This window comes from Phacochoerus africanus, chromosome 4, assembly GCF_016906955.1.
Source record: "Phacochoerus africanus isolate WHEZ1 chromosome 4, ROS_Pafr_v1, whole genome shotgun sequence".
Lineage (NCBI taxonomy): Eukaryota > Metazoa > Chordata > Mammalia > Artiodactyla > Suidae > Phacochoerus > Phacochoerus africanus.
Window position 1 is genome coordinate 40244035 of NC_062547.1, and position 12421 is coordinate 40256455.

At 48.0% G+C, this 12421-nt stretch overlaps 1 protein-coding gene across 2 annotated transcripts in view; it reads right to left on the bottom strand.

The window, feature by feature from the left end:
* NELL1 (neural EGFL like 1) overlaps window positions 1-6071 on the bottom strand; it is a 936230-nt gene extending 930159 nt beyond the window's left edge. For both annotated transcript variants that reach the window (XM_047776133.1, XM_047776134.1), the window contains exon 1: window positions 5825-6071. In XM_047776133.1, the coding sequence (XP_047632089.1) occupies window positions 5825-5879 (55 nt within the window). In that variant the 5' untranslated portion in view covers window positions 5880-6071. The remainder of the gene's footprint in view (window positions 1-5824) is intronic.
* Window positions 6072-12421: the final 6350 nt, after the last annotated feature.

Consider the following 12421-nt stretch of genomic DNA (forward strand, 5'->3'; position numbering starts at 1 on the left):
TGCTGTGGCTGCGGCATAGGCCAGCGGCTACAGCTCTGATTGGACCCCTAGCCTGGGAACCTCCATATGCCATGGGAGCTGCCCTAAAAAGACAAAAAAAAAAAAAGGTAGGGAGGAGAGTGAGAAATGTTCTGACTGACATCATGATCTCAATTTAGGTTCCATCCTACCTGCTTGATACAGACTCAATTCACAAAGACTGATACCTGATGGAGGACCTACTCTGTGCCAAGAAGCAAAGCGCTAATGGGCCTCCATCAGCTCAAGGCATGGCCTCGCCAGCCTCTTGTTGAAAATGGCAATGTTTTCCTCCAAGTGAGCTCACACACCAGCAGTTCTGTGATCACCTTGAAAAGGCAGGAAAGGAACTAATATTTCAGTGTGATCTATAGTGCTCTACACTTCTCTGGCAGAAATGAAATTAAGAGTGATCTCGGAGGACCTCCATGTCGGTCTTTCTCTGGCCAGGAAGCTGGAAGGTGGTTTGGGCAACGTGCCCTTAGCTGGACACAAATGGAGGAAGCATCCTTGTAGCCTCAGTGCCTTGCACAGGACCTCATACACGTCAGGCCCTGAATTTAGGACTCAATTAATTAAATGACGGGTGGATGCATGATCATCCCCTTGGTACAGTGGTCTCAGGGCAACAAGCATATCTAGGTAATTCCTTGAGAGGTCAGGATGGTATCTGAGCCAAGGAAACTTTCTAAAAAGGAATGTGGTTGACTGACTGATTGGCTTCAAACCTTGACCCCTTCCCTATCCACAGCCTTTGCTATGTGGCTTTGCAGATCCTCCCATTAGAGTGAGAGTTAACCTCCTCACCCCTTGACTTTAAGCCCAGCCATCTAACTTGTTTGGGTCCTTGGGATGTAAGCAAGGTTACACAAGCAGAGGCTTGGAGGTGCCTTGGGGTGGGTCGTATTCTGCTGTATCTCTGCATCACAGTGAGAAGAATGGGGCCTTGCTGGGCCACTGCCCAAGACTGAGGCACGTGGAGCAGACACCCCACCTGAGTTTGGAACCACACCCAGCCAAACCTGGCCCAGGTGAGCCAATACCAAACCAACAGACAGATAAGTGAACCAAATAAATGTCATTTTGAGTTTGGGGTGGCTTGGTACACAATATTATCATGGCAGTAACTGACCAAGGCAGGGACTAAAGAGCCACTATAATGGTCATCCTTAAGATGCTTGAATCTCCCAGACTTGGAGCCCTGCAACTGGACGAGCCTAAAAGGGGTCCGCACAGATGCTGTAGAACTCACAGAACATCCCCATGGTGCCCTGGGATCCCCATCTCCATGCGAGAGCATGACGCCCTCAATCTGGAAAGTGCTGTAGAAACAACACAAAAATAAGAGCTACTTTCAGTCCTATCTCTTCTGCCTACTAACTCTGTGCCCTTGAAAAAAAATCACTTATCCAAGTCTCATTTCCCTCATCCATAAAATGGGGGTGATAATACCCACCACCCAGCCTCGTGAGATTTCAGTGATAAGGGCACAAACCCTCCTAGCTGGGATGCTGCACCTGGCTTTCACAGGACCAGCTCCCCAGACCATCCCAGCTTCCTGGTCCTCGACACCACTGGAATCAGATGGCTCCCATTTCCCCAAGCCCTACACATGATCGGATGACCTAGAAGGGCTTCTCACTTTGGCTGTGCCTTGTGAAATCTGTCTGTTAAATCTCTATTTACCCCTACCCCTACAAAACCACAAGGGTATGGGGCTTCCCAGGCTTTAAGATTACTCTATTGTTCTTATTATGAAAACAGCCCATAAAAACAGAACAAGAGAAACCAATTAGGATTCCACATTCAGAATTCTTTCCTCTAAGTGTTCCCCTTCAAGATGAAAATACCCAGGGGCCAGGAGCAGGGTGAGTAAAAGATAACACTTTGCCCACTGCCCAAGGAGTCAGAAAATCTATTAATAAGGCAGCATGTGCATGGCTTCACCTGAACCTTATATAGTATGAGCATGTGAGTTCCATTAAAAAAATTAATTTTTTTATTTTAATGTTGCTGCTTCTTATCCAAGCATGGAGATCCTGCCCTTTCCAAAGAAACTCTATTAGTTTTCTACTTTGACCATCTCTGTTCTACCAATGGCCGAAGCTGGGTACTGGAATTAAGCAGCATCAAAAGCTGCTGGGGAAGAAATATTTTTTAAAACCTGGAAGGCAGTGTGTCAATGTCACAGAGTCACTTGAGACCTGGCCCTGAGATGCAGAACCTCCACCCTAATCTCCCTACTGCTGCTGGTGCTGCTGCTGCTGGCCACTCCTCAGCCCTGCCCAGGGAGGGCTCAGGTCCAAAGCCCACACAATCCACCTCTAGGGGCCCAGCCTAAGCTCCCAAGCAAATCCCCCTGGATCTGGCTCACTTCAAATCTAATCCGGCTCATTGTCCATGATGGCAGCTGCCTTCCCCTGGTTCATGCAGGGGAACATGGTGCTGGAGAAATACTCCAAGACCTCGTTTACCGGCAGGATTTCCCAAACATTTAATCGGATTTCAGCCTCTGGACTCTTACAAAGGTTCTTAATACCCCGAAAGCAATATCCTTGAAGAATATACTCTATGCCTGTTCTACCAAGTCAGCCACGATTTCACCGGATCACTGGAGGCTGGGGACCCTGTTCACAGCTCCATTATTCAATTCATATAGTTTATGAACAGCCTGAGAGGTGCTTCAGAAAGAAAAGCTCTTCCTTCCAGCAGGTGGCAGCAAAAGGCATTGCCTGGGCCCCAGGGGCTCCCTTCACCCCCCAGCCTGACTGACCAAAACAAACTGGAAAGTCATGGGGAAGTAATCATTGAGTTTTATATTATTTCCACCTTTAAGCCATTGGAGAAAACTCATGGATATGATGTGTTGTCACTGCCATTACTGTAGCCTTCCAAATTTGCATAATTGATGATGTACCTGGAAATGGCAGAATTATTTTTTTCACCCAAAACGAGAAGAACTGGAGAACAGCACCTCCTATCTTGACTCCACTTCACTCTTTAAAATAAGTTCCCTGAACAATGAGTAATTTAAGCAGCTTCCTGTGACACCTATCATTAGATCTTTTCATACGTAACCGCTCCTGCACTGCAGTGCTGCTTTAATTAAAATGTGCCTGATACCATCTATTCATTTCCATTAAAAGGCAGTGATATCTGAGCAGCTCACTCAGTGAACCACGTATTTATTTCATCTTGGACTGTTAACAGCCTAGACAACAATTGTCCCACTTGACAAATAAACTTTCCAAGCAGCTGTTTGAATCCTGATAAACTAATCAAGAGCCAGCCTGAGCTACCTAAGAGGGTGGATGTGTGATGCAGCGATGATATTTCCTGGGCGAAATCAAAGAGAACATTCCTGATCAGATCCCCTCCAAGCTGCAAGAAATCGTAAGTGAAAGAACTGAGATATAATTCCCATCTGTATCTCAGATTCGTCTGATAATTTCTGTACAAAGAATATGTAGCCCCTAGTGCTCAAAGAGTACCAGGTGGCAGAGAAAACCCAAGCTCCCTAAACATCTACCACAACCAAAGCAGATACTTCCATGCTTCCCCACCTTTGGGCAGGCTGTGCCCTCTGCTCACTCGGTCCACCTGGAAAACGCTCTACAAAGCCTTCAAGTCACAACTTTTAAATATTAAACATTTAAAACTTTATATTTAAAACTTCTAAATATAAAGACCTGATTAAAGTCTTCCCAGACCACCAACCACCCTTCCCCAGAATTCCTTCCCACCCTCTCCTCCTCTGTAATGCCTTAACACCAAGTTCTAGACCCCCACCTCTCCTCCCTCAATCCCCATCAAGCCGCACCATAAAAATCTTTTCAGCTGCCATCTAGATTCTCAGCTAAGCTCTAAGTTCCTGGAAGTCAAGGACCAAGTTATTCCCCTTTGCATAAGCAATCCTGGCACCCAGCAAGACACCCAACTCTTTGTTGAATGAATGAATACATACATGAGTGACTCTTCCCTACCACGGAATTTTTATAAGATTTAAAGGGGCTCGGTGTGGGTAAGGGGGGCAAATCGTATTCTTAAAGGTCTCCACAAGCAATGCGCCCTGGAGGCACAGGTCCACTTCCGGATAGAGGCACTTTTTGCCGACTTTTCAAAAGAGTAATAAGAACAAAGGATGTAAGCATATTCCCGTAGTGATGTGTACTTGAAGATGTAAAATGACCGATGGGCTATGCCCTCCTCTCTCTAGTTTCTCTCTCTTTGGCTCCTCTGTAAGATGCTCAGAGCACCTCTCCGCGCAGGGCTGGTAGCCCAAGCTCTGCATTAGCCTAGCCTGTCCCGATCTTCCGGGGGCGCCTTTTTCCTAGTGTATTCTTGGCTTTAAAGGGCTAATCCATCCAGATGGCCCTGAACTCAAGAAGCACCTATTCTAGGCTGGACCAAGTCTTGGCATCTCGGCAGCCCGAGGAGCTCGGGTGGAGATAGGAAAGCGATGGGGATTCCTTTTGTCCCTGGGGAAGTCCACACCCGACCCTCTCTCATTATGCAAAGGGAAATCTGCTGCCCGATCAGTCCAGGGGGAAAAAGGAAAGGGCCAGCTCTAAGCCCCTAGACGCCACTCTAACATCCTCAGGCTGGCTAACTGCCAAAGAGGGGCGCCTGGGGCGCAAGCGGAGGGAACTTTTGAGCCAACGAAGGTCGGGCACTCTTCCCCAGCCCTGCACCGATAAACTTGCACCTAGCATGGGAAGGAGGAGAAGGGAAATAAGAGTGATAATACAGAAAAAGATAAAAAGCAGAGGGAATGACTACGCACTGATTCTGGGGTGCAAAGTCGGCCGCGAGTACGGAGGATGGCTAGCGTAGGAATAAAAACTCGCGACCCCCCACCACTACCTCGAAATGGAGAGACCTATTTTTGCCAATTTCCTACTCCACTTCACCCCACCCCACCCCACTCCCACCTTCCCAAACCTACTACGCGGCAGCTGGGAGCAGGTCTCCAAATCCCAGCGGACATGGGGGGTTGGGGGCGAGTAGAAGCTGAAGCAAGGAGGTGCGCTTAGAGTCCTCACAACTACGTCTCTGAAGGTAGGACAAAGTGGGCACTTCAGAAAATTACGCCAATTATCCTTGCCTCCCCTCCACAATCCCCAGCATGCAATTATAGCCAGGGAAAACTGGTTTGGAGCTTGAGAGACTCTCCCCGGGATCACCCTACAGTTCCAATTCCCCTAAATTTGTCCTGCCCTTTGAGGGGGGTGGGTGGCAAGAGAGAATACCCCAGGAGTTCCTGGGGGAGAGTCAGGAGGGGAAGAGAAGAGATCTTGGAATCCCAGGATTGCCCTCGGCCCTCACCCCGCACCGCGCCCTCCCGGGCCCGGCAGCGCCCGCCGGCCAGAAGCGCTCGCTCTGCGGGTGCGACTCCTGCCGCTGCCCCTTCCCCGCCCAGCAGGGCGCGGGGAAAGCGGTTGCCACCGCACATGTCAAGTTCACGGGTGTGGGGCTCTCGGGCCCGCCCTGCTATGGGCTTCGACCCGGAAGCCGGTTACTACCAGCAAGAGGGTGCGCCCGGTCGGCCTCGCCCCTCACTCCTGTGTCCGCCAGGCTGCATCCTCGGGGAAGGGGGCACTCTTCGGGGGCATCTTCCAGCCTGTGAGTCCCACTTCTCACCCTTTCACCTGGAGCGGGGCAGAGAGATCCGAGGGACCCATCCACGCCCTTTCTCTGACCAGCGCGGAGCTCCGCTCCAGGTCTCCCCACGCCTAGGTGGGCGCTGGGCTCAGCGGCGGGTTTCCCCCCTTTCCCTGGATACCTCCGACAGCCCCAGCATGCTTACCTGTCCTGGCGGTGCACACGCAGAACCACACAACTAAAATCACATCCCTCTGCATCGCTCCCGAGGGTCCCCGCCAAATCGGGCGCTTAGAAGCCAGGAGGAAACAAATGCGCCTCGACCCCGAGGAGCGCCGGGCTTGGAGCCTCCAAACTTGCTAGCGGGTAGCAGGGGAGGTGGCGCGACAGCGCCGGGTGCTGAGCTCGGGGATCTCGCCTGGGATGGCAGCCCCGGCCGCCCCGCCCCCAGCCCGCCCCCCACCGCGGACGACTGCACCCGGCTCGGGCCCCGGCCCCCGCTGCGGCTGCGCTCGTCTCGGAGCTGGGGCGAGAGCGCCGGGCTCGGCCACTCCGGCAGGTTGCGCTCGGATCGGCTGGGATCGGCTTCTCCTCCGCTGCGAGGACCAAGGAGGAGGCACAGCAGCTGCTAGCGTCCGGAGCGCTGGAGCTGGAGTCCCGGGACCCGCGGCCGAAAGGGAGGAGCTGGAGGCGCAAGGCACCCCTTCGGCGTCACGCTCTCCAGCCCAGACGAGCGGGCTTCGCCACTGCCGCTGTCTCTGCCTCCGCGCCGCGGTGGGGGCTTCCCAAGTTGCTACACTTCATCTTGGTCGAGACGAAAGCAGCGCACAGCCCTCGCGGGTGGTTTTTTTTCACCGGGGAACCCTGACCCAGGCGGCGCCAGCGAGCGCGCCCAGCCCCTCCCCTGAAAACAATTACAAGGGATTTGCCTTGGCAACTGGGTAGGGAGGGGCGAGTAGGGACCTGAGGGGAAGGACCGCTGAGTCTCGCTCACCACCTGTACCTTCTGCTCTCCTTTCTCCGGTGGGTCCCTCTGCCCGGGTACACGCTTTGGGGGTTCAGGGGGAGGGCGCTGAGGCAGGGGACCAGAAAAAGGGTCCCTGTGCCGGAGCGAGACATGGCCGGGGTTTGGGGAGTCTATTTGCAAGCCTTCCGGTTCTGCAGGGCAAATGCTGCCACTTAGGGGAAATTCCTAACCATTTTTTTTCCCTCGAGTGACTTTCTCAAAGGTTTTGTGAAATCCCTACTCTCCTTTCAGAGTCACGTTTTGGCCTCTCCTGCAGTTTCTCTGGGACTCTCCCCAACAACATTACCGGGAGAGAAAAGCTGGGCTTTGCTTAAGGAGTGTGAAAAGAGAAGTGACCTCTTTGGGGGAAAGGAGCAGTCCATAGAAATATATCCCAAGTTTGTGGCACTGCCGTCCAGGAATGTTATTTATAACTAGGATGCAGAGTCGTGAAATCAGACATGACAGAACCTCTGATTTATACCAACTGAGTCCCATGTGATTTAAAGCTCCCCAGCTTGCTCACACTGATCCCCACCCCTGATACTGGCAACAGGAATCCCAGAGAAGGATAGGGAAACTTCTCTGAGCACAGCCCTCCCTCCTTTCCCAAGAAACAATTGCAGTGTTCCAGAATCATCTTCACATAAGGATCTGCCCTTCTCACCTCCTGTACCCCCTCACTTCCCATATTCCTAACCCCTACATCATTGTGTCCCCAGGAGCCCCCACTGAAGACCACCAAGCTAGCAACATAGTTTATTAAGAGAGAAGTTTCATCTACCTGCTTTTCTGATCTCTGCCCTATTTTTCTGGGTATTTCTGTAATGCAAGCCATTGTCCCATTTGGCCCTTTACATTGTGGTCCCTTAGCAGATGAAAAAGGAAGTGAACAAGCAGATGAATTCTAGCTCGTAACACTGAGGTAGAAGAAGGGAAGCCAACAAAGAAGTGTATTGTCACTCCAGAAGCTGAGTTGAAAAATGAAGAGGCAAATTGATGTCAGGGCTGAACTAATTCCCCATCTCTTCTGGGATTCACTTGGAGCCAGAGGGGATCTGTCTGCCTTGACTCTGTTTTCATTCCAGAGTCAGGACTTTTTCATTCCACCTGGAGCATGTTACATTTAAAGCTCACCTTAAAATCACACATCTTGCAGAAAATAGGATTCCCCAAGTTTAGTTGGACCTTGTGAACAAGGACTCCTGTACTCCATGTTGTGTTGTGAGAGCCTTGCCCTTTCTCTGTGTGGCTTTTAAATACAGCGCAGCAAGGGCAGCCTTTGGTGGCTTTGAACTGTTGGGTTCAAAGGCCCTTTTATTGATCTCTGAAATCCTAGAAATCACAGTTACACCCAACAAAGGGAAAAGGTAGTCTGAGTAAGACCTTTAGAGTTCTTTCTCTCTCTCTCTTAAAGTCTCTGTGTAATTAGTTGGTCCTGTGGGATGGAGCTTTTAGTGTGTTCCATTAAAAAATAAAACAAGGCATATGTTCTGTCAAAGCTTTGCAGCATCACATCCATTAGCAGTAACAAGTGTTAATCTCAACAAGGTCATAAATCTTCCTAGATAACTAAGTACTTCAATCTCCTCCTACAGATGCATTTGCAGAGTGGGGATTTGGAGTGTGCAGACCAGTTAGGCTAAAGTAACCTTTATCAACTACGCCCAGCCAATTTCTATGGTAGCCATGAAGGGGCCACATGGCTGCAGTGTTGGCATTCGACAATGGGACCTGTGCTCAATGAAAGCATGATTAGACTTACTTTACCCAAGACCATATCCCACATCCACCCTGCTCTTCTGAATGGGCTCTCTCCGTGGTCTCTGCAGGAACCACGAGCTTCCTTTGATCATCTCTCTGCCTCTTCTTTCTGACCCCTAAATGTTGGAGAGCCTCAGGGCTCAGCCTCCCAGCCCTATTCTCTTCCAGTAACACTTGCTCCTGTGTGTTCTCATCCAGCCTCATGGCTTTAATTACTATCTCTACATGGATGATTCTCAAATGTATGTCTCCAGTCCCCACCTCAACTTTAAACCCCAGGCTTACCTACCCAACCACCTATTAGGTGCCTTAAATGTAATATGGCCACACCATCAAAATTAAAAGCATTTGTGCTTCAAAGGACCTCATGGAAAGTGAAAAGACTACCCACACAATGGGAAACAAACTTGCAAGTCATATATCTGATTGAAACTTGTATCTATTTAAAATTATTATAACTCAGTAGTAAAAGACAAGCCAATTTTAAAATGGACAAAGGATCTGAATAGACATTTCTCCAAAGAAGATACACAAACAGCCCGTTAAACACATGAAAAGATGCTCAGTATCGTTAGCCATCTGGGAAATGCCAGTCAGAACCACAATGAGACATCATTTCACACCCACTAGGATGGCTAAAATCAAAAAGAGATAATAAATGTTGACAAGGAAGTGGAAAAATAAGAACCTTCATATACTGCTGGTGGGAGTGTAAAATGGTGCTTCAAACAGTTAAACATAAAGTTACCATATGACCCAGCAAATTCTACAAGTTACCTATACAAGAACTGAAAACATAGGGCCACATTAAGTTGTCCACAAATGTTCATAGCAGCATTATTCATAATAGCTACAAAGCAGAAACAGCCCAAATGCCCATCAGCTGATGAATGGATAAGTGAAATGTGGTATATTTATATAATGGAATATCATTCAGCCATAAAGAGAATGAAGTACTGATACAGGCTACAACATGGAAGAATCTTGAAAACATTATGCTAAGTGAAAGCCAGTCAAAGAACCACAGGTCATATTATCCATCTATATGAAATGCTCAGAATAGGCACATCTACAGAGACAGAAAGTAGATTAGTGGTTGTCCAGGACGGGGGAATGGGAAGGAAGGATTAGCAGGCACTGGCTAGGGAATGCAAGGTTTATTTGGGGTTAATGAAAATGTCCTAAAATTGATTGTGGTGATGGATACAAAACTCACAGATACTCACAATACACTAAAAGCCATTGACTTGAATACTTTAAATGAATGAGTTTTATAGTAGGTGAGTTGGATCTCAATAAAGCTGTTTTTAGAAAAACTTCTCTAATATCAAGAAAACATTGTAATATGGCCAAATGAAAACTTTAGATATTTTTCCCCCTCCCAAACTCCCTGCTGCCTTCTAAGGAAATGGCACCTGTCTTCATCAGGCATTTCAACCAAATAACCCAGGCTCACCCTTGACTTGCTTTGCCTATGCCCTCATGTCCCAGCCAACAAACCCTCTTGGTAGACCTTAAAGAAAAATCCCAAGTCAACCACTTCTCACCACCCCTCTCTATGCCCACCTTCCTCCAATCCATAACTGCCCCTTCCCTCAGCTACTGCCCTAGACTCCCAATTGTTCTGTCTGCATCCACACATGCCCCCTGTAATTCAGTCATTGCCCCAGCAGGCATAGTCTGCTTTTTAAAACATATATCAGATGGCATTTCCTTGCTCAAAAATCTCCATGCACTTTCCATAATATTCTGCAGAAATCCAAACATCTTGCAAGGCCGATGCACCTTCCCAGCCTCTCTCTCCCCCTCTCTCCCTCCCTCCACTCCAGATTCCTACTCTTCCTCAAACATCCCATGTTCACACCCTTTACATAATTTCCATAAATTTTCAAGTGGTTCTTTTTTTTTTTTTCTTTTGCTCTTTTTAGGGCCGTACCCATGGCATATGGAGGTTCCCAGGCTAGGAGTCTAATCGGAGCTACAGCTGCCGGCCTACACCACTGCCACAGCCATGCCAGATCCAAGCCATGTCTGCAACCTACACCACAGCTCAGGGCACTACCAGGTCCTTAACCCACCAAGAAAGGCCAGGGATCGAATCCAAAACCTCATGATTCCTAATCAGATTCATTTCTGCTGCACCACGACAGGAACTCCAGCGAGTGGTTCATTTTTCACGACTTAAATCTCTGCTCAAATGTCGACTCCTCCGGGAGACCCTGCCTAAAGAAGCTTCTCACCTCGTGCCTGTCGCTCTCTGTCTCCTAAACCTGCTTTATTTTTTATAGGGCTTATTACTATGTGATATATCGATTTATTTGGTGGCATTTATTATGCACCCCACCCCATAGAATGCAAGCCCCACAGGAGAGGATTTTTGTCTTTCTTGTTCACCACTGTACCTCTCCACCTAGAAGAGTGCCTGGCACATTTTAGGAGCTCGGTAAGTTTTGTTAAATGAATCAGGGGATGTTCTCTCAGGAAGCAGCATGGAGAACTAACACGTCTTGCTGACCGTCACCAAGGCAAACACTGCTTGTCCCACTGGCCCCCAGAACTGCTCCACTGCTGACTCTGTGGAGGGCAATGGATTCCTCGGAGGAGAAACGAGGAAGACTCCTCTTTAGTATCCAAGGCTGAGAAAGCCTCCATCGCATTTATTGCCTCATAGTCTCCCTCCCTAAGTCATGCTCCTTTGTCCAAACAGGCTGCCTTCAACTGCCTTCGTATTTATGGATGAACAATGTAACATATTTTCTTATAAAACTAGAGAAAACTGAAGATTCATGCTGTTATGGATTGGATTTTGCACACCCCCTAAAAAAAAAAAAGTTGAAATCCTAACTCTCAGCACCTATGAACTTGATCTTATTTAGAAATTGAGTCTTGGCAGATGTAATCAGGTTAAGATGAGGTCATTAGTGGGCCCTAATTCAATGTGACTGTGTATTTATAAGAAGTGGAAAACACCATGTGAAGACAGAGACATAACAGACATAAGGGTATGACAGGCAGACACTGAAGAGCTGCAGCCACAAGCCAGGGAATGCCTGGGGCCACCATAAGCTGGAAGAGGCAGGAAAGGACATCCCCCCAGAGGCTTTGCAGAGAGCATGACCCTGACAACACCTTGATTTCAGATTCTAACCTCCAGAACTGTGAGAGACTAAACGTCAGTTGTTTTAAGCCTTCAGGTTTCGAGTGCTTTGTTGGCAGCCCTAGCAAACTGCCACAAGTGCCAATTTGCTGGCAGAGTCCAGGCAAGTGCAAAGACTCCCAAGTTTCCTTCACAAACCCAGCAAGCCCCATACTCTCTGAAACTGTGCAAGCCTGGACCTGGGTAGGTATTTTCATTTCCTGAAACATGTATACATGTAATCATAAAGAGGAGTTCAACAAATATACTCATGCATGGACCTCTGTCTCTATGTGAATGTAAGAATTCTAAAAATATATATGTCTATTCTCTACTCCAATTACTACAATAGATTTCAATGACATCCAGATTAGAGGGACTCATATTTTGCAAAGTTAACTAGTATCCTTTTGTTTTGCAACTTCAAATACTGTTTTAGAAAAAAGCTAGGTGTAAATCTGTAGGAAGACAGACAGAAAAATCTATACATGGACATAAAGGTAAAGGCATCTCATAATTCTTTGGATGAAATCCTCCTAATCAATATCATCAATAACCTTGGATGAGTTTTTCTGAGAAGAACCAAGGTCTGCACATATCCAGGTTAAGTGTTATGTGGGCACATGTTATCTAGTCCTATAAACCAAGAAAAAGCACCCTCAAAATGGCCCTAGAAACAAGCCTTGCCCCAACACTAACCAGAATGAGAATGGCTCCATTTATTAAGTGTAACTTGGTGTGGGTTTCTGAGATAAGTGCTTTCCATGGATTTATTTCTCAAAGCAACCCAATTAGATAAGTGGAATTGTTGTGCCCATTTTATAGATATGGAAACTGAGCTTTTTTTGCCAAATGAGTGCCTGAGCTGAGCTTCAAACCTTCGCAGTAGGACCACA